The 26999-nt window shown below is 42.4% G+C and overlaps 2 protein-coding genes across 2 annotated transcripts; both read right to left on the bottom strand.

The window, feature by feature from the left end:
- Positions 1 to 5157: 5157 nt before the first annotated feature.
- On the bottom strand, positions 5158 to 25686 carry dhrsx (dehydrogenase/reductase (SDR family) X-linked). Its single transcript, XM_084155387.1, has 7 exons — positions 25522 to 25686; positions 20918 to 21025; positions 20425 to 20493; positions 13208 to 13309; positions 11416 to 11623; positions 10077 to 10284; positions 5158 to 7276 (listed from the first exon to the last, which is right to left on the bottom strand). Exons 1-7 carry the CDS (start codon positions 25619 to 25621, stop codon positions 7094 to 7096), a joined length of 978 nt encoding a protein of 325 aa, XP_084011513.1. The 5' UTR covers positions 25622 to 25686; the 3' UTR covers positions 5158 to 7093.
- LOC311112325 (E3 SUMO-protein ligase ZBED1-like) lies at positions 21741 to 25608 on the bottom strand. The gene is made up of 2 exons (XM_084155386.1): positions 25522 to 25608; positions 21741 to 24207 (listed from the first exon to the last, which is right to left on the bottom strand). The coding sequence occupies exon 2, from the start codon at positions 24153 to 24155 to the stop codon at positions 22074 to 22076; it is 2082 nt and encodes a 693-aa protein (XP_084011512.1). The 5' UTR covers positions 24156 to 24207; positions 25522 to 25608; the 3' UTR covers positions 21741 to 22073.
- Positions 25687 to 26999: the final 1313 nt, after the last annotated feature.

The raw sequence follows: 26999 nt of genomic DNA, 5'->3' as shown, positions 1-26999 counted from the left end.
TCTACCATTTACCTTACCATGACCTTCCCTTAACCTTAGTCGTGAACATAATAAACATATTGGATTATCTGTGAAATGTTCTCTGACCCTGACTATGAGAAGGACTGATGCTCCATTCCTCTAGGCTTGAGAAGGTTCTGAGGCTGGTCCTAAGGCTGACTTAACATATATAGCCCCCGATGTGCCTGTACTGCATGTTCACTAACAGACAGTGCTGTGGCTGTCACAGATGATGTGTACATCTATTCCTTGGATAACGACAAATCCTATTTTACCGTCTGGCCATGCCGTATTGAAATATCTGCCGAGACACAATCCATTTCCTCTGAAAAGGCATCACAAGGGAGAGTGGTGTGTGTGTGGTGGGGATTTCCAAGAACAGTCTTTCAGCCACAGAATAGACCAGACCCGTTATTTACATGAGCAGACTCATTATACTGCTATTCATTGTTGCATTATACATCTAATTAACTTTAAATAGGCCCTCTACTCAGATGGATGATGGATCATCTTAGATGTATTTATTACACAGACTAAGTATGCTAAATTGAATCCTGAGCTGACATGGTTAAGTAAATCTCCAGTGGTTCAAGAGAACATTGCATAAATGGGAAAGAGGATGCACATGAATGGCTGTGTCTGAATTTTTAAATTATGGTAGAGTGTGTGTAAGTAATTGCAATAGGAAACAATGTATAGTTGATGTAATTAGTGAGACAAGAATGCTGTTTGTGTGAGTGTACATGTACAAATATGACAGAGTTTTCTGTTTGAAAATAAACACCTACAGTTGAAGTCGGAAGTTTACATACACTTAGGTTGGAGTCATTAAAACTCGTTTTTCAACCACTCCACAAATTTCTTGATAACAAACTATAGTTTTGCCAAGTCGGTTAGGACATCTACTTTGTGCATGACACAAGTAATTTGTCCAACAATTGTTTACAGACAAATTATTTCACTTATAATTCACTGTATCACAATTCCAGTGGGTCAGAAGTTTACATACACTAAGTTGACTGTGCCTTTGAACAGCTTGGAAAATTCCAGAAAATGATGTCATGGCTTTAGAAGCTTCTCATAGGCTATTTGAGTCAATTGGAGGTGTACCTGTGGATGTATTTCAAGGCCTACCTTCAAACTCAGTGCCTCTTTGCTTGACATCATGGGAAAATCAAAAGAAATCAGCCAAGACCTCAGAAAAAGATTTGTAGACCTCCACAAGTCTGGTTCATCCTTGGGAGCAATTCCCAAATGCCTGAAGGTACCACGTTCATCTGTACAAACAATAGTACGCAAGTATAAACACCATGGGACCATGCAGCCGTCATACCGCTCAGGAGGGAGACGCGTTCTGTCTCCTAGAGATTAACGTACTTTGGTGCGAAAAGTGCAAATCAATCCCAGAACAACAGCAAAGGACCTTGTCAAGATGCTGGAGGAAACAGGTACAAAAGTATCTATATCCACAGTAAAACGAGTCCTATATTGACATAACCTGAAAGGCCGCTCAGCAAGGATGAAGCCACTGCTCCAAAACCGCCATAAAAAAGCCAGACTACGGTTTGCAACTGCACATGGGGACAAAGATTGTACTTTTTGGAGAAATGTCCTCTGGTCTGATGAAACAAAAATATAACTGTTTAGCCATAATGACCATCGTTATGTTTGGAGGAAAAAGGAGGACGCTTGCACACCATCCCAACCGTGAAGCATGGGGGTGGCAGCATCATGCTGTGGGGGTGCTTTGCTGCAGGAGGGACTGGTGCACTTCACAAAATAGATGGCATCATGAGGAAGGAAAATGATGTGGATATATTGAAGCAACATCTCAAGACATCAGTCAGGAAGTTAAAGCTTGGTCGCAAATGGGTCTTCCAAATGGACAATGACCCCAAGCATACTTCCAAAGTTGTGGCAGAATGGCTTAAGGACAACAAAGTCAAGGTATTGGAGTGGCCATCACAAAGCCCTGACCTCAATCCTATAGAACATTTGTGGGCAGAACTAAAAAAGCGTGTGTGAGCAAGGAGGCCTACAAACCTGACTCAGTTACACCAGCTCTGTCAGGAGGAATGGGCCAAAATTAAACAATTTAAAGGCAATGCTACCAAATAGTAATTGAGTGTATGTAAACTTCTGACCCACTGGGAATGTTATGAAATAAATAATAGCTGAAATAAATAATTCTCTCCACGCACGCACGCACGCACGCACGCACACACGCACGCACACACACAAAACATACTACATCTAACAGCATTTGTCAATGCGGCAGGTAGCTTAGTGGTTAAGAGCGTTGTGCCAGTAACCGAATGGTCGCTGGTTCTAATCCCCGAGCTGACTAGGTGAAAAATCTGTCGATGTGCCCTTGAGCAAGGCACTTAACCCTAATTGCTCCTGTAAGTCGCTCTGGATAAGAACGTCTGCTAAATGTAAATGTCAACATCTAAGAGACCACAGGGAGGAAGAGGGTTTTGGTACACTTCAGCTTTCATTATTGTGGAATTTAGCATTCACAGCCTGTTCCAAAGGGCCTGTATTCTGTTCCCATTACTATAGGCTGTCTCCAACACAAGAATGTACTCAGTTGCCCTTTTTAAAAGGAGATTAATCGTAATATAGATAAATTAAAGGTTCAGTCATCAATTGATTGTACCCGTGACTCACACTAAGGGCTGGAGTCCATCTGTATCGCGAAGTATTGCGGAAGATCCGCTTTAAAATGTAAAGGTAATTTCCGATGAAGCGTTTACTGTGCAGCATTTACCTTGAATTCGGTCTCCGCGAACGCGGGAACATTGCCTTTAAATTTCAATCGAGCGATACTGATTGAATCCAGCCCTAAAATAAGTTAGGGTAATGCCAGCAAGGCAGCTAGCAGATGGTGCATTCTCTGGTGTTTTTCCATGACAGAAAATACTAATATACTCATTGAAGCATTTAGCATGAGCTCTTTTGAATAATCATATTGGTAAGGTAGCTTCAAAACACACAGGGATCTTTCTCCCAACTGTGCTTAATTTTCTGCTTGATTTCTATCTCACTCTTGCACAAATACGAGGAATTAATCAATATAAAGCCTGAAGGAATAGCACAGGGTTTAATCAGCCCTATACTCTCACTAGGGTTCAAATTCAGCCTGGCTCTTGCTGTTTTGTAATTAAAAATGTTAATCGGAGCAAATCGCCAAATCGCCAACATGGAAACATCCACTCATACACAACAGCCATATTAATCATCATTAATCCAACAGCCACACAGTACATCAGTACTGCAGTCAAATTACCTAGTGGCCTAATGGGTGGAATGTTATTAATATTTTTCATAATTTCATAATTAATAAACATTATTTAACGAAAACACACCAAATCCAGTGTGTCTATGTCAAATGGTTTTGTTATATTTCAGTCTTCTGTGATGTACACTATCAGTCAAAAGTTTGGACACACCTACTCATTCAATGGTTTTGCTTTATTTTTACTATTTTCTATATTGTAGAATAATAGTGAAGACATCAAAACTATGAAATAACACATGGAATCATGTAGTAACCAAAAAAGTGTTAAACAAATCAAAATATATTTGCCTTGATGACAGCTTTGCACACTCTTGGCATTCTCTCAACCAGCTTCATGAGGTAGTCACCTGGAATGCATTTCAAATAACAGGTGAGCCTTCTTAAAAGTTAATTTGTGGAATTTCATTCCTTCTTAATGCGTTTGAGCCAATCAGTTGTGTTGTGACAAGGTGTGGGGGGGGGGGGGGGGGGGTATACAGAAGACCACTCTTTAGGGTCAAACGATTGGTCTCTGTGAATTACTTTCATATGGCCACGTGTGTATAATCCCTAAAGGACTTGAACCCACAACCTTTGCGTTTCTAATGAGCCACACTCTAACTGAGCCACACGGGACCACATGGAGCTATTACCTAGCTGAGGTGCCCCAGGACCCGGTGTTATCTACGCTGACTAAGGTCTGCTGGAACGACCGCAGGGAACAAGGCGATAAGTGCTAGCTTACAGCTCCCCTGCACCACCCTGTGACAGAACAAGAGGATGTCCTGTACATATATAACTAGAGATGGCTGTCCTCCCACAAATCACTACAGTCAAGGAAATAGTATTCAGTACTCACTATATATCACACAGCACACATAAACATAAAAACACATCTGAAACTTGAACATGGGGTTAGTGAACTTGCGGCTCTAAAGCTTTAGCTATCTGTTTGAGACTGTAATAAATTGCATCGATGCAAAATAAAAGCGATAGGAAAAGATGCAACCTGATGATACAACCTGATGCAGAGCTAAGGGTCGAAACGTTGTCTCCATAACACATGCATGGGATCACAATTACTTTCAGACCTGATGCAATTCTTTTTTCTTTAAAAGAAGAAAGAGGAAGAAAAAGAAAAACATGAAGACCAGATCACTGACTCTTTATCCTCTGGCCATTGAGACGTGGCTGTGGTGCTGAGGCCGGCCCAGTATAGTTTATAGATTCACACTGATATAAGCCTCTCCTCAATCAGCGTGGATTTATACAAGAGCCTTACCCAATCACAGGAATAATATGGAAACAGAGACATGGTAAACATCCTTGTGTAACTCATTAATAAAACATTGGATTTCCCAATGTGTGTGTGTGTGTGCGTGCGTGCGTGTCTGTGTGCGTGAGCGTGTGTGTGTGTGTGTGTGTGGCATACTCTACTCATGGTGCCTGAAGAGCATACTGTTCTAAGCTGTCCTCTTTGACACACATTAGGTATGACGCGCTAGCCTGAAGAATGACAGATTGGTTTGTCAGACGCTTTGAAAAGACTGATGCCCTGCTTGCAAGCTATAGGGGTATTACTTCCACACAGTAACATAATAAATGTCATGCCCTGTCCGTGAGTGTGTGCCCATTGTTATGAGACTTACTGGATCCTTCTTACTTAGCTAAACGTCTACACACGGAATGAATGTCCTTGAATGAATCATCTCCCATCATTCTGACAGTGCCTGTGTGTGACGTGAACAAGACCTCCCCCCCACACTCTATTGTCAATATGTTGAAAATGAAAATACAATTTTGTCAACCATTATGCATTACTGCACACAGTAGATTTAAGATGCAAGGCAAAACAAAGCTGGGATAGCAATTTCTTTACAATAGATTTTTATTTTGATTCGTGTCCAATGTGGACATCCTTCTCTATGATGAGTGAGGACAACACAGTAACATCTAAGAATCACTCAATGACTTGAAACTCAAATGAATAACTACTTAATTAATTAGTACAATACAACTAAATTAAACTTGGTAAACAAGGCATCATTCACAGTGATTGTGGTAATACAATTAATAACAGAATTACTTCAGATTAAAATGTCCTACTGAAATGTTTACATCTTGGATGTATTTTATCTATAATGTTTATCTATCTCTTATGTCTTCCTTTATCCAGCATTAGACTCATAACACATTTTGTATTGTAACAAAAGCAGATGGAAGCTTGGAGAAGAGTCCTCTTCTCTTCAACCTCCCTCATTAGTATTCTAAGGAGCATGTGAGTATTGGCACTGGTGTTATTGAATGACAGTTGTCCGGGGCATGTATTTGGCTTTATCCAATGTGCACATATGTGTACAGAACTGAACCTTACACTGCTTAGGCATACATACACATACAGTACTTGAACACAAAACACTTAGACAAAACATTGACGATATCCTGTATGAACATTTCGACAGGCATACTTAAAATGGATTGGAGACACCTAGAAGAAGCGTAGTTAAATAATGAAAATGTGCAGTCCCTATTACCCATCTTAATTAAAAGATGTCATAGCAAGTGTTTGTAATTCAAGCAGCCATCAAACCTGAGCACAAATTGCAGGCAGCATCCAAGTTAGAACTCTCCACACTAGAAACCTCTTATCATGAGAACCACTTACAGTAATTTAAAGATTCAGAATCTTCTAGTCAGATGAAAATGGCAAAAAACATGTCTGAAAATATGATCCACCAACCATTAACATGTTACTACTGTTTCAGAACATTTAAAGATGAGCATCATTTTGTTATCACAGGAGGGCACAGAGACATCAAAAATCACTACAACATTTCACATCAGTCACAGTGAAGTGGAGATAGCAGGGCAGAATATCCCCTCTGGGCACAGTAAGTCAAACAAGGCAAAGGCATCTACTGTACTATGAGGAAGCTCGCTGTTAGTTATTTTCCTGGATGATGACAACAAGGATTGGACACGCATTAAACGAGGCAAGTGTAAATTAAGCGGGAATAAGGCTAACCAAGTTCGAGTCTCATGGTTGTTTCATTGTTAGCCCTTCACCAAAGCATATTTTACATTACATTTTTGATCACAGCTATGAGGCGGTACATCTACAGATATATGGTCCAGTCCTTGATGGGAGTCAGGGGCGGACTGGGACCAGAAATTGGCTCTGACATTTTTCTAACACAACGGCTAATTTTTTGGCATAAATTTGGCAGCAGAACTTGTATTGCAATATCAAAAACATAAATTCCATCACTCAATGTGCAGTTCAGCATGTGTTTAATAGTACTTGGCGCATGAAAGAATGAGTGTCTTCAGAACTGTCTTTGCAGAGGATAAGATATGTTAGAAGATATGATATGCTGAAGAGTCGATTCCATTGCTGATGTGTTATGCAGTGCTATGAGGACAGAGGTCAAGAGAGGACAGTTACAGTAGAGGCAACAACCAAAGTTTGTGCTGTAGCTAGATGTTGCTAAGTAATCAGGAGTCCACAGGCTGTCGCTTTATGCAGTGCTGGCTGGGGTTGACATGGGCTGTATCCCAATACTCCTAAAGTATGCTCTCCTCCCCATGAATTTAAAAGCATTGGATTGGTGTCAGCCTAGGCTAGAGGGAGTTGCTACCATATTTCCTATACCAGTGCTTTTAAATCCATGAAGGGAAGGGAACAAGTGCACTCTTAGGGCCGAAGGGAAGGGTTGAGAATTGGGACGCAGCTTAGTTTTTGTTGATGCTGGAGGGAGGTGTCATGCCGCTGATCTTGGCATATTTCTAAGGTCATGGTTCCTGGTTCCTCCTCTAGGCCTCCTGAAGACCAACCAGCGCACAGCTCTGTTTCCACAGCTCAGCCCTCACGTTGTGATCGTAAGTAATGTCAGCGGATTCGGCTTTCTCCCCGTTATAGAAGTAGCAGCCTCCGACCCCCTCCAGCTGAGACGCAGAAGCAGCCAGGATAGCTGTAGACGCTCCCTCGGCTGGGGTCTGGAGATGACACAGAAATAACTTCTTTTTTTTATGGCAGGACAGGCATGTTCTTCATAAACACGATATAGTGGTCCTCTGTTCCGTTTTCAAAATTGTAAACTGAAACAAAATTGTAAACTGAAGCCCAGTTCTATCAATCATTCGAACCTGCAACATTAATGCTTTCATAAACAGGATGTAGTCCTCTGTTCCATTTTCAAAACGTTAAATACATTTCACAACTGAATTGCTAAGCAGCTTCAGTTAGTTACACCTTGTCCCCAGGCTCAATCGCTAGAGAGGCAGCTGGGCAGACGAGATTAGAGTTAGGCTATTTAGATATACGACAAACAGTTGTTACAGCAATCTAAGGGGTCTGTGAGCTCTCAGGTGAACTAACACGTCTGTCTGGCAGCAGCAGCCTGTGGTGAGTGATGTGCAGCAGGCCGGGCAGCAGCAGGCAGGTTAAGTGGAAGAGGTTAGAGAGGAGGAAGCAGAGCCAGACTGATCTATTGCAGGCCATGTCTACTGCTCTGGAACGCCTGGAGCTTATATAAGGGGCATATGGCGGCTCCTAAATGGGCCCACTGCACTGGAGGAGAAACAAACGTCAACACAGAGCATTTTAAACACTACACTCGCTGCCCGTGGGAATCTGTATTCACGTCCCTCATTTAAACACACAAACACAATCAACAACACATAGAGAGTGAATGTCTTTGCCGGTGGGAACTTCAAAGAGTCAAGAATAATTTGCTCCCCACAATATATTTGGACTAGAGATGAGGTTTTAGTAATCCCAATTGTTGTATGGCCAAAAACAGAGACAATGTGATTAACACCTTGAGTGGAAAATGTGAATGAAGACACCGACAGACAGGCCGGCTTGATTTCCAAACAGTAGATGTGAAATAGCCCATAATGAAATTCTTCAACAGATGGGCCACAAGACAAGACCACCAGTCCAGAAATATACATGTCTTAGAGAGCACACATAAAAATAAAATAATACTCATAGAGAAAGGAAACGTGATGAACATTGAACAAAACAATATTTCATGCATGTCCATATTTCTTAGGGTGATCATCACTTGTAATATGGACATAGGATTGAGCAACCTTCTGTGGCCAGTGGGCATCACATAGCTGCCCTCCATATTGCAGTTAGTTGGCAATACAAATGCTGCAAAACAAATGCTGCAATACTTGGCAATCCAAACCTCAGTGGATATGAGACATATTTCCAAACACACAAAACTCGAACGATCCGATAATGAAATATGATTCACCACTAGACCCCAGTTCCAAGACAACAGCCTCCAAAAGGAAATTATGATGGAGATAGATAACAATATCTGACAATATCAACTCTCATTATCTTTGTGGAATATGAGTATCGAGGAACTGAAATCATTATCTTTGTCACCCTCAAAATACTGTATATATTTTTTACTCTTAAAGCCCAACTAGGTAAGGCTTAATTTCCCAGCACAGTTCTCTGTGTTAAAAAGTACACAGTCATCTAAAACTATTCAGGCAAACAAGCAAATTGGCTACACTGTCCCTATTAGACTACACTAATACAGAATGTGACATTTTAGATGCAGATTTAAGGGCGATTTAAATCATTAAGAAATAAACAAAATTGCCATTACTGCCACATGCATTTTGCTTGCAGCTAAATTGTTGTATGCAGCAAAATTGTAAGCAGGTTGATGTTTTTTGGGACGAGTCTTGTCTTTAAGGCAGAACAGTTGCAAATTCAAAATTGGCTATATTGTAAAAATTCCTGAAAACAAAAAGTTGCTTTTTTGTTCTTAATTTAAGGTCTGGGCATTAGGGTTAGCAGTGTGGTTAAGGTTAGGGTTAGGTTTTAAATGATTTGATGACTTTGTGCAAGCTAGTGACCACTCTGCAGAGCTGCCTCCAGAACAAGATTCATGATGAAAAATGCTAACCTGCTAATTATAATGGGAATTATTCTGTGCCGTTTGCACAGGCTTCTCACAAATGGTGATGGAGTTTTCATAAATACACACACCCTCTCACTAGTGGAGGCTGCTAAGGGGAGGACGGCTCATAATAATGGCTGGAACAGAGCGAATGGAATGGCATCAAACACCTGGAAACCATGTTTGATGAATTTGATATCAATCCGCTCCAGCCATTCCCACGAGCCCGTCCTCCCCAATTAAGGTGCCACCAACCTCCTGTGCCTCTCACTCACCTGTGGTTATAAATTAATTGATAACCACCCCATTTAACACACCCTTTGATGTAACTATAATTTACATTATTATATTATCTCAGAACCCCAACATAGCAATTATAATCATTTTTAAAACACAGGGATTCTACAGCAATATGATAAACAGCAAACACAGCATGAAGGCTAAATAGTAAGAGGTTGGACCATTCCACATGTGTTGCACCTTATTAGTATTCTAATCAATCACAGCTGTTAAGCTTTGGTCAAGCGTAGAAGCTTTTCCTATTACCATATCTATCTTTGGTCCATTTCTCCCTCAAGTATGCCAAATTCCTAAGTATTTGTAGAAGGTCGTTTACCGTACCTTGAACAGTCCTACAGAACTTTCAGCATAGTTTATGTTATCCTATAGTGAAGTAAAAGACTGTTAGGTGAAATACTATGACACTGTTGTTCGTTTTGTGAAGGAATAACGCGCAACCTAAACTTTAACATTGACACATCATGTGGCCCACATCTATATTTGATGCATTTTGTCTCAGGTTCCTAACCCCAATAAACTGGGCTTTAAATATTTGAATGGTCATCTAGATTAAGATTCTACTTTACCCTAAACAGCATTTTAGCCACAGGTTTCTTGGCTGCCTGGGCTGGAATACAGAGGTTGTTGTACAGGTCAGTGTCCACCATGCCTGGGTCTACTGCGTTGGATGTTACTGGGAACCCTCCTGCTGTTAGCTTCTCCTGCAGGTGGTATGTGAAGAGGACCAGAGCCAGTTTACTCTGAGAGTAGGCACCATGCGCACTGTAGCAGGACCTGGAGGGAGAGAGAGGGATGGAGAGAGAGAGAGAGAGAGAGAGAGAGAGAGAGAGAGAGAGAGAGAGAGAGAGAGAGAGAGAGAGAGAGAGAGAGAGAGAGAGAGAGAGAGAGAGAGAGAGAGAGAGAGAGAGAGAGAGAGAGAGAGAGAGAGAGAGAGAGAGAGAGGAATGGAGGAAGAGGGCGAGAGAGAGAGAGGGTAAGAGAGAGAGGGAGGAATGGAGAAAGAGGGAGAGGGCGAGAGAGAGAGAGAGAGAGAGAGAGAGGGGGAGGAATGGAGAAAGAGAGAGAGAGAGAGAGAGAGAGAGAGAGAGAGAGAGAGAGAGAGAGAGAGGGAGGAATGGAGGGAGAGAGGGTGAGAGAGAGAGAGGGAGGAATGGAGAAAGAGGGAGAGGGCGAGAGAGAAGGCGAGAGAGAGAGAGAGAGAGAGAGAGAGAGAGAGAGAGAGAGAGAGAGTGTTTCCCCCCGTTTCTTTTTCTTACACCGTTAGATTGTTTCTAGGTAGCACCGTTGTGCCTAGCCCTTGTAGCCAGCAGCAGCATCCACTCATTTCTCCCAGATGTGACGATGCCATCTATCACATCACAGGCGAGAAAGAGAGACACCGCTGCTCTGCCCTTGAGGCAAGGAGCCTCTCAATACAGACTGATTATAATGGTTTATCACGCAACACTATCTGTCATCAAAACTAATAATGTTGTCCTGGTAAGAACATTTTAGTGTTTTTATTGAGGTAAATATTTTAAGAGTATCAAGAAGGGAACTCATGGGAATCAAGTAGTTTTGTCGGTCAATGAGATTCATTGGATATAGCTTGTATCTTGAAGTGAGAATGACATTCACCCATAGCCAACAGATAAATACTACTGCCACAGTGATAAGTGTTTTAAATGTGCTACTTCATTGTCCATCAACCATGACTAATACCAAAGAGATTACAATACCATGTTGGGATTTTGATTTAGAGAGATTGATTCAATTTCAGCAATCAATTGGACACCTGCGAGCAATGTTGGAAGCCATATACCAAATAATCTGGGTCCGTATTCATAAAGCGCCTCAGCATAGGAGTGCTGATCTGGGATCATTCTGAGAGGCTCTGTGAATACAGCCGCATGTCCTGGTTCCTACCTGCCCTGTAGGTCTTCCATATTGAGTCTTCCAACGTAGTGTGTGGCGGAGGACATGGTGACGACGCGGGAGCAGGCGTCGTGTCTCCCAGACCTCTTCAGTTTGTCCACGAGGAGGTTTGTCAACAGGAAGTGTCCCAGATAGTTCAGACCAAAGTGCAGCTCAAAACCGTCCTCCGTCTGTCCCTCGGGAACCAGCATGATACCGGCTATAAAGGACAAGCAATATGACATTTCAATCAAAGTGCTTTACAGATACCCAGCCTAAAACCCCAAAGAGCAAGCAATGCAGAGGCAGAAGCACAGTGGCTAGGAAAGACTCCCTAGAAATATTCAATCAATATGTCAACAAGATATAACAGCTGTCTATGCAGATATACAGTAACTGATACTTCTGTTGAGTGATTTTTAAATGAGAAATACATGGAACTGCTAAGGTCGTGGGTTCAATTCTCGTAGGGATCACATACGGTACACATGCCAAAAAAGGTATGCACTCACTGGAAGACTTACAGTACAGTGAGTGCATACATCTTTTGTCTGTGTATGCCTAAGTTCCTTTGGATAGAAGTGTCTGCTAAGTGGCATATATTCGTATTACATTATTATTAAAAACACTCCCTCTGAATAGATGCCTGACCTCTAGGTGTGCTATAAGACTCGCAGACGATGGTCAACAAGACCTGTCTATATATGCCATTTAGCAGACGCTTTTATCCAAAGCGACTTACAGTCATGCGTGCATTCATTTTTGTGTATGGGTGGTCCCGGGGATCGAACCCACTACCTTGGCGTTACAAGCGCCGTGCTCTACCAGCTGAGCTACAGAGGACCAGTCTATCAGTCTATGGTCTCTCAAGCACACACCATCCTCTAATGGAGATTGAAACAGCTCATTAAATACCATTGACTACATGGTAATGGAGATTACAACAATGCCTTTGTCAATAACACTATTGGACATGCAATTGGATGTCTAAAGTCAAAGAGATCCAAGTTGGCATCAGGCCTTGCTTAGCTTACTAAAACATAGGGCATAGACAGAGAAAACTCCCGGCATGACGACAACTCTACTGACGGGGGGAATTCAGGGAAATCGGAATGCTATAGGGGCCTGTGTCCCAAATGGCACCCTATTACGTAATTAGTGCAGAACTTTTTACCAGAGCCCTATGGGTCCTGGTCAAAAGTAGCGCACTATATAGAGAATAAGGTGCCATTTGGGACGCAACCGGGGTCTGTGTAGTGATGACCTTTCCCTATCATTACTCCCTCAATGGGGTGGCACTAACGTCTGCCCTACGTCCTTCCTTCGGCATCTATCATCCATTATCCATCAGCCAGGTGTGATATGTGACGTTAGCTGCTGAGAGCATCTTGCAGACTGGTGAATTATTAATTCAGCCTGTTTGTAGGCAGAGAGTGGCTGACTGTTACCCCAGCATGGAGCCCCCCCCCAGCCAGTCCGTACCGGAGTCTCCAAAGACCTTCTCTCAATAAAAGCTATTTTGTTAAAACAAACTGCCCTGGAGGACTACACAAAAGGGCTTTGCCTGAAATTGCACCATATTCCTATAGCAGAGCACTACCTCATAGTGCTCTGGTCAAAAGCAGTGCACTATAGGGAATAGGGTTCCATTTCGGAGGCCGCCTAGGACCAGGAGACACTGTATTTTCATGGGTTGACGACAACCTGTGTTTGTTATATTTTCAGATGAAATAACTACAGGAAGTTACTTTAAAGGTGAATATTGTGGAGTATTGAATAAAGAGATTGTTTGGTGTATAAGTACCATTGTTGACAAGGACATGAAGTGGTAGAGCCCTGGCTTTAAACCTGTGGACAAACTGCCGTACCGACTTCAGGGAACACAGGTCCAGGAACAGAAACTCCACTGTGAACAGAACACAAAACACACAAACAACATTAACATTCTTCTATGCCTAAATATACCGGCATCTAGTTTATAGCATCAACAAACCCAAACAAACATTACAATTGTCCTATGCTATAATACATAGATGTCTGGTTAGCTACAGTAGTACTGTAGTAGTCAGTTGTATTGCAACGCCAATTGCTAACACAGGTCAGGACAGGACAGGACATCATCCTTTAATTGAGTTCTACATCAACCATTGACAAACAGTAAAGTGATCATACCAGTCCATAAACAGCAAGACAGATCATTGCAAAGGCTTTCAATGAGTAGAATGTTCAAAGTAAATGTAATATGCATAAAGTCCTCTCCTTGCTTTCAACATCTCAGGAATCCTAATTATGCAAATCCTAATCTTTTACTTCCTTTCCCCCTGAAGGATAAAGCAGCTGTATGATAAGCCACGGTCTCATTCAGTAGTACAGTATAAGCCGTGAGACTAAAACTAAACACAAGGTAGATTACATTATGGCAATACACTCTGTGACCTGGCATGAATTAAACATGATATCGTCAGCAGTTTAATAAAAGAGCACAAAGCACGTTTAGATGTATATCCAATATTCTCTGGTATGGAAACTATAACCGACAAAACATTGTTACAAGAAAAGGTGGAGAGGTAATTGTGTATGCAGGAATAATTCTTATGGGCCAAATGATAGCGTGCTTATTTCCATCACCACAGGAAGAGACAGAGTGCTTCACTCAACTTTACTCATCTGCATAACAGTGCAAGGGAAAGAAATAACGTTGTTATTTTTTTCTTGATCACTGCTCGAACATAAAAAGGGCCACGTTAAATCGTAATTAAATGAAGTCAAAACATTTAAAAGTCAACGCTATAAGGAGACAGGAACAAGAATGTCATGACTGAAGCTAGTTCTACGGGTAGTTCTACAACATTAGCCCCCCCCCCCCCCCCCCCCACACACACACACACACACACACACACCACAGCAGAATCAGAATGTCATATCTCTGAACCACTTGGCACAGCTTGTGGCGCCCCCGAACCGAGTACTCAAGCACATAATTAAACAAATTATTGTCCTATAATTAGGTAAATTACTCTGCATTACACTAATCACGGGACTCTTCCCCACTGAGTGTGAAGAGTGAACAGTGTTTCAAGCATTGTTGAGCTGCCGTATAAATGGTTCCATAAAATAAGAGTAGAGAAAGCTAGAGAAATCCGCGATAAATGGAGATCTTCTGTTGGGAATGAGTATTACAGATGAAAAGATATGCAGCAACTCTTGGTAGGAAAATTGATGTTTGCTTCAAAAATCGGCCTTTTATTGTTAAAACCATTCTGTAAATGCCTTCATAAGGGTACTAGGAAAGACCCATAGGGGATGTGTGTTTGTATACTAACGACCCATAACTGTACTGTACATATTTGTGTAAAGAGAGGGGTCAAAGAGGTCAATTGACAGCCCTGTAGAGAGGAGAGGACAGAGGACATCGCTCTGTAATGATCAGTGTTGTGTGAGTCACAGTGAGTCAACAAAGGCCTTGCAAGCTAACAATCTCGTATCTTAAGTGGGAGATAACAAAACATGCCCCCGGCTAATGGCTTGTATAAGGTCATCCCAAGAGACCGTGATTTACAAAGGATAGAAAGTGGTGAGAGGCTGTTCTTTGTCCCTTGTATGAGTAAGCTAACTACAGTTGAAGTCGGAAGTTTACATACACCTTAGCCAAATACATTTCAACTCAGTTTTTCACAATTCCTGACAGTTAATCCTAGTAAAGATTCCCTGTCTTAGGTCCGTTAGGATCACCACTTTATTTTAAGAATGTGAAATGTCAGAATAATAGTAGAGAGAATGATATATTTCAGCTTTTATTTCTTTCATCACATTCCCAGTGGGTCAGAAGTTTACATACACTCAATTAGTATTTGGTAGCATTGCCTTTATAAATTGTTTGACTTGGGTCAAACGTTTCGGGTAGCCTCCAACAACCTTCCCACAATTAGTTGGGTGAATTTTGGCCCATTCTTCCTGACAGAGCTGGTGTAACTGAGTCAGGTTTGTAGGCCTCCTTGCTCGCACACACTTTTTCAGTTCTGCCCACACATTTTCTATAGGATTGAGGTCAGGGCATTGTGATTGCCACTCCAATACCTTGACTTTGTTGTCCTTAAGCCATTTTGGCACAACTTTGGAATTATGCTTGGGATCGTTGTCCATTTGGAAGACCCATTTGCGACCAAGCTTTAACTTCCTGACTGATGTCTTCAGATGTTGCTTCAATATATCCACATCATTTTCCTTCCTCATGATGCCATCTATTTTGTGAAGTGCACCAGTCCCTCCTGCAGCAAAGCACCTCCACAGCATGATGATGCCACCCCTGTGCTGCCACCCCCGTGTTCTTCGGCTTGCAAGCGTCCCCCTTTTTCCTCCAAACATAACGATGGTAATTATGGGCAAACAGTTCTATTTTTGTTTCATCAGAACAGAGGACATTTCTCCAAAACGTATGATCTTTGTCCCCATGTGCAGTTGCAAACGGTAGTCTGTCTTTTTTATGGCTGTTTTGGAGCAGTGGCTTCTTCCTTGCTGAGCGGCCTTTCAGGTTAGGTAGATATAGGACTCGTTTTACTGTGGATATAGACACTTTTGTACCTGTTTCCTCCAGCATCTTCACAAGGTCCTTTGCTGTTGTTCTGGGATTGATTTGCGCTTTTCGCACCAAAGTACGTTCATCTCTAGGAGACAGAATGCGTCTCCTTCCTGAGTGGTATAACGGCTGCGTGGTCCCATGGTGTTTATACTTGCGTACTATGGTTTGTACAGATGAACGTGGTACCTTCAGGCGTTTGGAAATTGCTCCCAAGGATGAACCAGACTTGTGGAGGTCTACCATTTTTTTTTCTGAGGTCTTGGCTGATTTCTTTAGATTTTCCCATGATGTCAAGCAAAGAGGCACTGAGTTTGAAGGTAGGCCTTGAAATACATCCACAGGTACACCTCCAATTGACTCACATGGTGTCAATTAGCCTATCAGAAGATTCTAAAGCCATGACATAATTTTCTGGATTTTCCAGTTTGTTTAAAGGCAGTCAACTTAGTGTATGTAAACTTCTGACCCACTGGAATTGTGATACAGTGAATTATAAGTGAAATAATCTGTCTGTAAACAATTGTTGTTTTAAACTTCCGACTTCAACTGTATATGGTGGTTATATGCTTCAGAAATCATTGCAGTGGAAATAATCTAATAGCATAAAAATATCCAAACTAATGCATATTTATTATCTTTCTCCTTCTTCCTTTCTTCCTCTAGAACACTTAAACTCTCGTAAATATCAAGCTCTTAGGATTTTACCATGAATTCATCCTCCAGAAATGAACATACCCATAATTTTTTTTTTTTTTAAACTTATCAACTGAGAATGTGTGTTCCCAATAAGCGATCTCTATTCTAATCACGGTCCAATATTGACCAATATTTGCATAGATTACAATTATTATTTGGAAAAAATATCCATGCTGTAGTAAATATTATTCCAATCCATCTCTAGTGCCAGAGCTTTGTCATGGTGCCAGATCTGTCATGAAGGAATGAAGGGTATCCTCCAGACTAGTCACAGTGCAAAAGAGCCAGCTGGAGGACACAGACTAGAAGGCGTTGTGCCATCTGGAATATCAACAAAGATGTGTCATCCAAAGACGAGTTGAAATACTGCCATCTTCCAGAAGTACATTCTCTCTCTGACCAGTTCCGACTACTGCTGTACATAGACAAACTGACCAGCTGCTGTCCAATGACAGGACAGAGGACTGGCAACAGGCTGGCAGCTAGTTTGACCGTCCAGCTGCAACTCGGGATAAGAGTTTATAGGATAGATTGATGCTGCTCAGAAAAAGGAGGAGGAGAGGACAGATTGGATGGTAAATCAGCAGGATGTCTATTGGCATGAGATTCATCTCTCACTCTCCGTTGCAAAAAGGAGGTATGAAAATCAGGAAGTAGTTAAAGGAGATGGATGTAGCCACTGGTGTCGCAAACTAAAAAGGTGGGCTTTCTGACAATTCACCAACTTTTATTGCTGAGACACCGCAATGATCATAAAATACCAGCAGATACTGTACGTTTCTAGATGATCGTAAATAACAGGTTGACTGTACAGTAGTACAGCGGTTGCGGTCCAACAGTATCACACCAAAATGTGCCTGATGGACTAAAGGCTCAGACACCGCGACAACAAACTGCTAAAAGCTGCGGTGGCCGTCCTCTATTTTGCCCACGTCGCGGTGTGTTATAGCGTCCACCAACGAGCTATGGATGTTTTTGCCGTTTCAATATGTAGAATCATCGGGAAATTGACTGCTGATATTCTGGTCAGAGGCACGCGGCCGTCCATAGTTCTGGCCCCGGCTTCCCACAACCATTTTGAGGCTAAATTCATCGTTAGAACTTTGTAGGAGCATCTTTAAAACTCGGCACTGGTTCACAAAACCATCGTCACCACATTTGCCCTTGAAAACGCTTGTTATTTAATGACTGCCTCAGACCACTCGTAGAACAGATAAGTGCGTCATTTTTTGCCCTTCCGCGTCACTTTATACACAGAAGATCTCAGCTAACACAAAATCAACTTGTTTATCTGTCTTTCCGTGATCGCAGATAACGTCAGCTCGAATGTGACTACAAATACAAAGTTGCCAATGTCTTTGCAATTGTTACAAACAAGCGAAGGATATAAAGATGCTTCAAATGAAAACCGAGATGACTGTATTAAAATATACAGTATAGACTATATATAGGTCTATATTTAAATAATATTGATATAAATGTAATGTTCATTCAATTGAGTTTTATTAAGCTATTTGTAGGCTACGCTACTGTCCGATTTCTTCTTGAGCAGATGGTCGGGGGGCCAGAACATAATTACAAATAATTTGAAGGCTGCAAATTGACCGCAAGAAGCCCAAACAGATAGATTTGACTAAACATAATAATTTCAAACCTTGCTTACATTTGTATACGATCACGTGTCTCTCTATTATGCGTGGGAATACTTTTTCCTAAATTAAAATCACTTGATCGCTGATTTCCTGGTGTTTTTACAGTCATTAATTTATTTTGGGGGAAATTAAACTGGAGAATGCCAGTTGCGGAACCATGCTATAGGTGATATCTCATAGGCTTTGATCCGTTGTCAGTATTTTGGAATAATTCTAATGTTAAGGTAAGGTTTGAAAGGGAGAAAGCTGATCCGAGAGCAGCGCTGCCTTTCTTTCGATCCTATTAGTATCGACACATACCTCAACGACGCACTTAGCGACCGTTCTCTCTGCGTGGGGTTTTGGGAAACGCATGTTACATCTTTGGGCGTTGTCGTAAAGACAAGACTCATCGTTAAAACACACCCATAAGCCTACGTTCTATCGCTATGGGAAACCGGGCCCTCGTATGTTTCCCCTCTTATGTAGAGACGTCTTGAATAAGGAACAGGGTTAAACTGTGGAGGGGGCAGAATGAACGAGGCTTAATAGGACCTGAAGCTACTGTCTGGTGACTTAGCAAACACATTCTGACAACACACAACTCTGTTCTATTGTCTCCGTATGCTGCTGATGAAGCAAGGTTAGACATTCAGGCCCTACAAAGGTTAGAGGAGAATTCCTGGTGACATGCCACACAAACATTTCCTCAACTATCCAATCTTAAGACAGCAAACAAACACAGTGAAATGGATTGATTATATGTTGGGTGACAAGGACAAACTCCAACATATAGAGCTAATACACCTATACAAAAATGAGCTCAGAAATGCATCTATGTGGCAGACATTATTATTGGCTCTCAGGCCTACCAGTACACACTATTTAAGACAATCAGATATTCCTGTTCATGTAGGAACTCTTACCGTTCTGCCTCCCACACAACTTGTTAGAGGCTTGCTAAACACTGCTTGCCTGACAGTGCATGCCAGGGCTGGGCGGAGATGGGGAGAGGAAGGGGATACCAGGCACCAGGGGGACATCTCTTGTTTTTAATACAAACAAGCCCATTTCTCATTTCCACATCTGTCATTATTACTCTGTGGCGCAGGGCGTACATGACAATGATGTAACCCTGGCTGACTGGAGCTGTGCTATGATCATTGTCATCTCAGCACCAGAGAGGAAGGGAAGAGAGAAGCTGCCTGCTTGGGATCAAAAGATGCTGTCTTCCCTTCTCCTTTCCAAACAGCCTCTTTAAATCACATCTGCATGACAATGAAACTGAGACTGGTTGGCAGCAGTTCGCTTTCCTCCTCGTACTGATCAAACACAAGCACCGACAAACACATCTCCCTCGCCACTCCCCTGCTCCCACTCGTGTGACCTTTGCTTTTATCAAAATAAATGGAAAAAGTAAATTAAAGGGAAGGAGGGACCGGGGAAAAAAGGGAATGAAGAGAAAACCCTGCTGCCTTTAGATAATTGCCTTTGGAATGGACTCTGGCGTCCAAGCCGCCTCTGACAAGGTGCAGGTGGACATACATCCTCCCTCGGTTACAAAGCAGGAGAAGTGGTTTACTCTTACCAGCATGTACCCACATTTTACCCCGGGAAACACAGCTAAAAGCCAGGCCACTGTAATGGCTGTGTGGAAACGATTGATGGAGAGAGCGGGAGAGAGAGAGAGAGAGAGAGAGAGAGAGAGAGAGAGAGAGAGAGAGAGAGAGAGAGAGAGAGAGAGAGAGAGAGAGAGAGAGAGAGAGAGAGAGAGAGAGAGAGAGAGAGAGAGAGAGAGAGAGAGAGAGAGAGAGAGAGAGAGAGAGAGAGAGAGAGAGAGAGAGAGAGAGAGAGAGAGAGAGAGAGAGAGAGAGAGAGAGAGAGAGAGAGAGAGAGAGAGAGAGAGAGAGAGAGAGAGAGAGAGAGAGAGAGAGAGAGAGAGAGAGAGAGAGAGAGAGAGAGAGAGAGAGAGAGAGAGAGAGAGAGAGAGAGAGAGAGAGAGAGAGAGAGAGAGAGAGAGAGAGAGAGAGAGAGAGAGAGAGAGAGAGAGAGAGAGAGAGAGAGAGAGAGAGAGAGAGAGAGAGGCTATAAGGGAAATAGTCATGAGGAAATTACCTTTCCCCTCGCTCCCCTCTTCGTGGATCTTCTTCACAGCTTGCAGGCCTTCCTCTTCAGCGTTCCCAGCTGGAGGAGAGGGGAACAAAGAGGATGGATGGAGGGATGAATGGGGTACGCTGGAGCAGCAGGTATCCTCCCCTCATCATAGAGACCAGGGAGAGCCAAGTGAAAGACTAAACCTACACTTCTGATTTGGGTTTCATTGATTTCCTTGCAATACCCTATTAAATTTGATTGATGAGTCAAATTTGATTAGGTTAGGAAATAACTGCCTTAGGCAGGGATGTGTTAGTAATGTACAGTATCAAAGATTCCATTAGATTCCTTATGTACTTAAGTGAAAATCAGTGCAACAACATTATTTAGGCTACAATTCAACAAAACATGAACCTAAGGATCTTAGCACACAGGCTTCAACTACGTTGGATTGAGCATTTCAGAATGATTTGGGAGATTACTGAGTTATGACCAAAGGGTGTGTGTACAATACCTATAACCACATGCATGCCAAGGCTTGCCAGGTGTCTTGCAGTCTCATAACCCATTCCTCGGGCACCCCCCGTCACTATGGCAACCCTTCCATTTTGTTTGGGCAAAACTGTGTGAGGAAGAAAAAGAAAACTAAGTTCCATACGTTGCCATTACCTTGCAATACAATGGAACATCTATGGGTTAATACAAACAGCCGTATTTCTTCCATCCAGTCCAACCTATCACTGAGTACAACTCAAACATCATTCCGCTAACTGACTTAATTTTGTTTTGCCCATTATAAAACACACAGTACAGTACTTCCATTTTGGGGCAATTTGTGTTGTGTCAGAGATTACATTGGGTTATAATCTGCAGTTATTGAAGTGTACAGTGTGGAGTTGGACTGAAGACAAGTGAGTCACAGGTCAATGTGTCTGTAACGACCTCTAGCCCTTTATTATCGATGCCATATGGATCCATTTTGCTTGACAACAACAGTTCCTGCACCTGAAGATACAATTACCTTGTGCGACAAGCACACAAAGGACAGCCTGCACGCGGCCAGACAGTTTAACATGACTAAAATTAGAGCCGCAGTGCTTATCTATGCACTGATGGTAATCAGGATTGTTAAAATTTGAACTCTATTACATTTCTCCCCAACAGATTTGCATCACATTTGCAGTGGCGGCTGGTGGTTAGTTAAATGGGCAGTTTGTTGCTCATTTAGTTTCTGAAGCCTATAAACGCAATTTGATACCTTAATAGTCCCATCGGGACTCATCTGAGGAAATTGTATTGGACACATTGAACACAAAATGAACACGAGCAAGCAGAGATTCAAATGATAAAGGATATACTTTATGTACTTCTGCGAGTTCAGTATACACATAACAAAGCTTGGCACATCAAATCTAATCTCAAACGTACTGTAAGGACAGCTTAAACAGTCTAAGGACTTCAAAGAGCAAAGCGAACAATGACTCAGAAATAACTTGAACATTGGGACAATAAAATACATTTAGCCCTACATCAAATAGTTAATCAAATAAAATTATAGCATCATCAGAAATAGAACATTCGCCGGATGTTACACTCACATAAATCCTTTTTACTAGTAGACAACTAAATGTCATCAGTATATAGTCTTATGTTAAGTATTTCCTTTAGGATTAGGGTATTGTGACTGTTTGGTACTGGGCAGTGGACTGCCCAGTTATTCCATGGCCTGACCCAGAGTCCTGCTCCTGTCCGAAGCCCCATTCCCCTGAGTCATCCTCAATAGGTTCAGCCTCATTGCAGCTCCGCAAGTTTTCATAGAGAAACACCTGTTGGTCTACATGTGCCGGGGTGAGGCGGTTCCTCTTGCCACAGAAGAAAGTCCCTGAGGAGCTGAACAGTCTGTGGGAGGGGACACTAGTGGCGGGGACACACCAGTACTTCTGGAGCACCTTGGGGAGAGTAGGGAATAAGCCCATGCGGTCCGACCACCAATGGAGAGGGTCTTCGTTGAGACCCAGGATCTTCTGAGATTTGAAGTTGCTCAGCTCTTCTACGACCTGAGCATGTAGCTCCTCTTGGTTCTCGTCAGTGCCTGACTGGCAAAATATCACGGCCAAAGGGTTGCCTGCATTGCTACATGAAGGAAACTGTTTGTCAAGAGTCTGTTTTTTGTTGGGTGGCTCATCAGAAAGAGGAGCCAATTCATCTGTAACCACATTCTCATTCCTCTGTTTCTCAAGAATGGCTTTGGCCTCCTCAATGACTTTACTCTCCACTTGGGAGCGGTCGTGGGGGGACAGGAAAGGAAGCCTCTTGTAACGGGGATCCAGGAAAGTGGCGACGTTGAGAAACGTTGCAATCTCGGACGTCTGCGGGTATGTGCTGGACAACACTTTGGAGATGACCTCTTTGGCCATGCCGACCTCTTTTGCGTCCCCTTCTTTGGCCTTGAGGGTTGTGTTCAGTAGCATGTGAAGGACAGGCCTCACCATACTAATGGTCGGATACCTACAGTCCGTTATCATGTCAGCTACCAGTTTGAAAGGTTGCAGAACTCCAATCAAGCCCTCAACCATGTTCCATTCACTGTCCTTGAAACTCAGCTGATGGTTGTCACTGTCCTCCGTGAGTACCACACTGATAACGGCCTGCTGCTCTTTCAGGCGCTGGAGCATAGTCAGCGTGGTCCCCCAGGATCGGACCCTGTCTCTGATGAGGACACACTGGGCTAGGCCTTGTTGCCTCTGCTTCTCTCGTAGCAGATACATAGCCATCACAGACTGTTGGAAATAATCAACAAGTTTACGGCAACGTCCCAAAAAGCTGTCAATTCTGGGCAGCTGAAAGGCCTCATCCATCCCTCGATTTATAGTGTGGCCAAGGCAAGGCATCTGCACGGATAGATCCAGAAGAGAGCAAGCTTTGACAATGTCCAATGAACCGTTAGTGGTGGCACCGTTGACTTTGTGAGTTATCCCCCATTCGACAAAAGCTTCGTACAATGCTCTGGTAATATTCTCAGCTGTATTGTCCTCTGGAACTTCAAAGGTTTTCAGGCACTTGGAACTCATGGAGAAACCGGAACCTAGTCCGTTTTGGTTCAGGGAGTGCATGGACAGGGAGATGTAGGTCCTGTTCTGGGTTTGGCTTTGCCAAAGGTCAGTTGAGACACCGCAGTTCACCACCCCTGCCACCTCACCCAGCACTGCATCTCGGATCTGATTGTACCTCTGTGGTAGGGCCTTCATTGCCATGTCGATTTTGCTAGGGGGCAAGTACCTTGGATCTGCAGTCCTTAAAAGGGCCTGAAAGGTGGGTTCTTCCACCACAGACACAGGGTACATCCCTTCACAGACAAAGCTGATGACCGCAGATGTCAGATCATTATGCCGTCGGTTGATATTTTCAAACGCTGGACTCTGCTTCAGGATGGCTTCCTGACATTGCTGCTGCATAGGTTCAGTCTTTATCTTGGAGTAGGCCGTTGCGACCGCCTCACGCATCTGCTCCGTGTTGCTCTTCACAAACTCACAGAACTCAACTGGGTGGTTCTTCTCCAGGTGGTACGAGAGATTGGAGGTGTTGCCGGAATATGCTATTTGAGTCATACATATGCGACAGTAAATCCTCCTCCAGTGTAGTATACACCCGTCTGCATCGGTGTCAAAGCCGAAATACCTCCATACTTTACTTTTTGCCCTTGGATGTGCGACAAGCTGAAGATTAGATGAGGAAGCACTTTTGGCCTCCATTTTGTTCCTTTGACAATGATCCTTTTAGGTGCCTTCACTCATTACTGAGTACCTAACAAAGGCAGTGAGATAAAGGTAGCGTGAGATAACAAAAGGTCAACAACCGGTTAACAATAGGAAAAGAAAATGTCAGATAGGGGCTTTTAACGCAATAATTAATATGCTATAACTACGTTTTTTCTTATTTGTAATTCAACCTATTCTCTAAATAAAATATTTTAAGAGCCAGTACAGAATGAGACAGAGAGTGAAACAACAGGACTATTAGATGGCTCGGTCCCAAGATGCCCCTTCAGCTTGCCTCTCCCCTGCTGTGGAGGACATTGTGTCAATTTAAACATAAATCTAGGGGACACAATGCAATCTACTTTGAGTATTGACAATTTTGTTTATCCAATCATTTCTCTAATTACTAGCCTGTCTTATCTTGATTGGGATACAAAAAATGGCCTAACCCTATCACTCATCATAAAGCCTAGGGCCCAATTACACAAGCATCTTTTGCCAAGGCTAAAACTAACATCAGTACAGCTTAGGCCCAAAATGTCAACTGAATTCTTTGCATGCTTAGGTATGTTTGAGGGGTTTAGGCTAATTGGCCTTTTCTATAAGGAGACAGAATACAACACTGCTATTGTGTCAGTAAGTAGGCTAGATTACAAGTCCACATGAGGATTTCGACATTCAGATCTGATGTGAACAAAGGGGAATCTGGGCTAAAGGTCATTGATTACCCCATCCTCCCAAAAGCACTATAGTTCACACAAGGCGCTGAAGATATGTAGTGAAATTACCATGACATGTGATTCACCTTACAAAGCATGGTATTATGGCATACTATGAATTTATGAATACTGAAAATGTGCATAGGAATATATCAAAAACCCTTCCCCATTACAGACCTAGGCTACTATTTTTGTAGAATGTAGCTACTGTACTGTACTCACTCAGTGAGCATACAAACACTATACTCAAATGTAGGGTTAAACTAGCCTAGGTCTGGGTATGGGGTTGCGTGTATTTTGTGGAATGTAATGCTGACCTTAATATTTTGTTCTTGAAATGACTGGTTATGGAAAGCAGATCTATCACATCACACTTGCAGCCTAATTTATGACAGCCAGTTATATCAATTCCTCGACAATTTGTTAAACAGTGTTTGCATTTTGATATTAATTCGCTAGCTAGTCAATTTCTCAGTCAAATTGTCTATTGTTATTGAAAGCCTTCACTAGCTAAACTAGCTATTTAGCTAACGTTAGCTGACAGCTCTAGACAGCAGCTAACGTTATAGGCTAGGAGAAGTGATCATCACAGCTGCATTCAATAACTTCAATGAATACAGGGATGAACAGAAAATTCTAACCTGGTAACGTAAAAGACTTGTTGAACAGTTGATACAGAAGAACTTTAATTCCGACTAAATACAGCCTCAAAATTGGTAAAATGATAGACAGTATCCACATCTCTGTGCCAGGTCTCCGTGTGTTTCAGTCTTTGGATTCCGTGCTACTCCGCACACTGATGCTTCGCTGAGTTCCTCCTCTTGCTCTGTTAGTGCGCTGAAGCGCGCACCGCCGCTTGACATTAGTTCTGCCCCCTCAAAGCTGTATCACGAGTAGGCACGCAACTGGCTGGAGGCGTATAGATGTAAGGAGGAAAAAATAAATGGGCCTACCCTCATCAATCTCATCTCACGATCTGTACAGTGGATCAAATATAATAACATCAGTATTTTTTTCATTTAGATCTCTTACTTATATAAGCCAGATACATTTGTATAAATTATACATGAAGCATTGGCTTTGATTATCAGGCTTTCACTAGTTGAAAATAGTTGAGGTTCACTTCTCTTATAGGGGAGAGTGGGGTAAGTTGAGCCACCATTGTTTCTAGGAAACCATACACAAAATTAATCATTTTACCAAATATTCAGGAAGAGGTCATCATTTCATGGAGTCTGCGAAGGAAGAAACCACATGAAAAAAAAACGCATTTTCACCAAGTCAAATGAATGTATTGTGTTAGAGGTTTCATGATGTTTGTATCTAAACCAAATTAGATAATTTAAAGATTGTTCTATATATCAGTTGGGGTCTCTAAAAGCTTCAATATGAGGTCCTAAATCTAGCATGAAAAGGTAGTGGTAATATTTCATTCAGTACAGAAATTTGTAGGCGGCTTAACTTACCCTGTCCCGCACCTAAATTTACCCCATACCCGGGGTAAGGTGTACCAAGAGACCACTTTTTTTTGTACAAGCTATGATTTCAAAACTGTAATGTTTACATGAATTTCCAGTGATACATAACATCCTGAAATATATGTAGATATCTTTGTTAGAAAGAATACTATATTTCCCTTGGCGGAGTGATGCTGAATGCAAACATTGCTAAATTTACCGTACTATCCCCTAAGGAGGGATGAATATACATAATATTGCCTAAGGCCCAAGGAGTTGTGGTAACTCCAAGAGTTAGGCTTTTGCTCAGTGCAACACAGTCTTGAGTCAAGCAAACAACCCGGACTGATAGACCTTGTCGGTTTGCTTACATTGGTGCTGAGATCACACAGGAGTCTATCAGTTTATCCCAGCGTTTCCCTAACTAAGGGTCGTGACCCCATGTGGGGTCGCCTGATTTTAAAATGGGGTCGTGAGAGAAACTCTGAAAGAAAAGTACAAAAAATCGCGCATGGTTCGTAGAACCGCGGTTACGTTAGTAACCTCCGGTAGCCGCAAGATGCAGTTGTAATAAATAGAGCGGTTTCTGTTTTCTTCGCTCTATCTGATGTGTCTTCTGTTTCCCTCTACAATGCCCACAAGCCGAGCAGGCCTCATTAGAA

This window comes from Coregonus lavaretus (assembly GCF_964263955.1).
Source record: "Coregonus lavaretus genome assembly, chromosome: 38".
In the NCBI taxonomy this organism is placed as follows: Eukaryota; Metazoa; Chordata; class Actinopteri; order Salmoniformes; family Salmonidae; genus Coregonus; species Coregonus lavaretus.
This window is presented reverse-complemented; position numbering and strand designations above follow the sequence as displayed.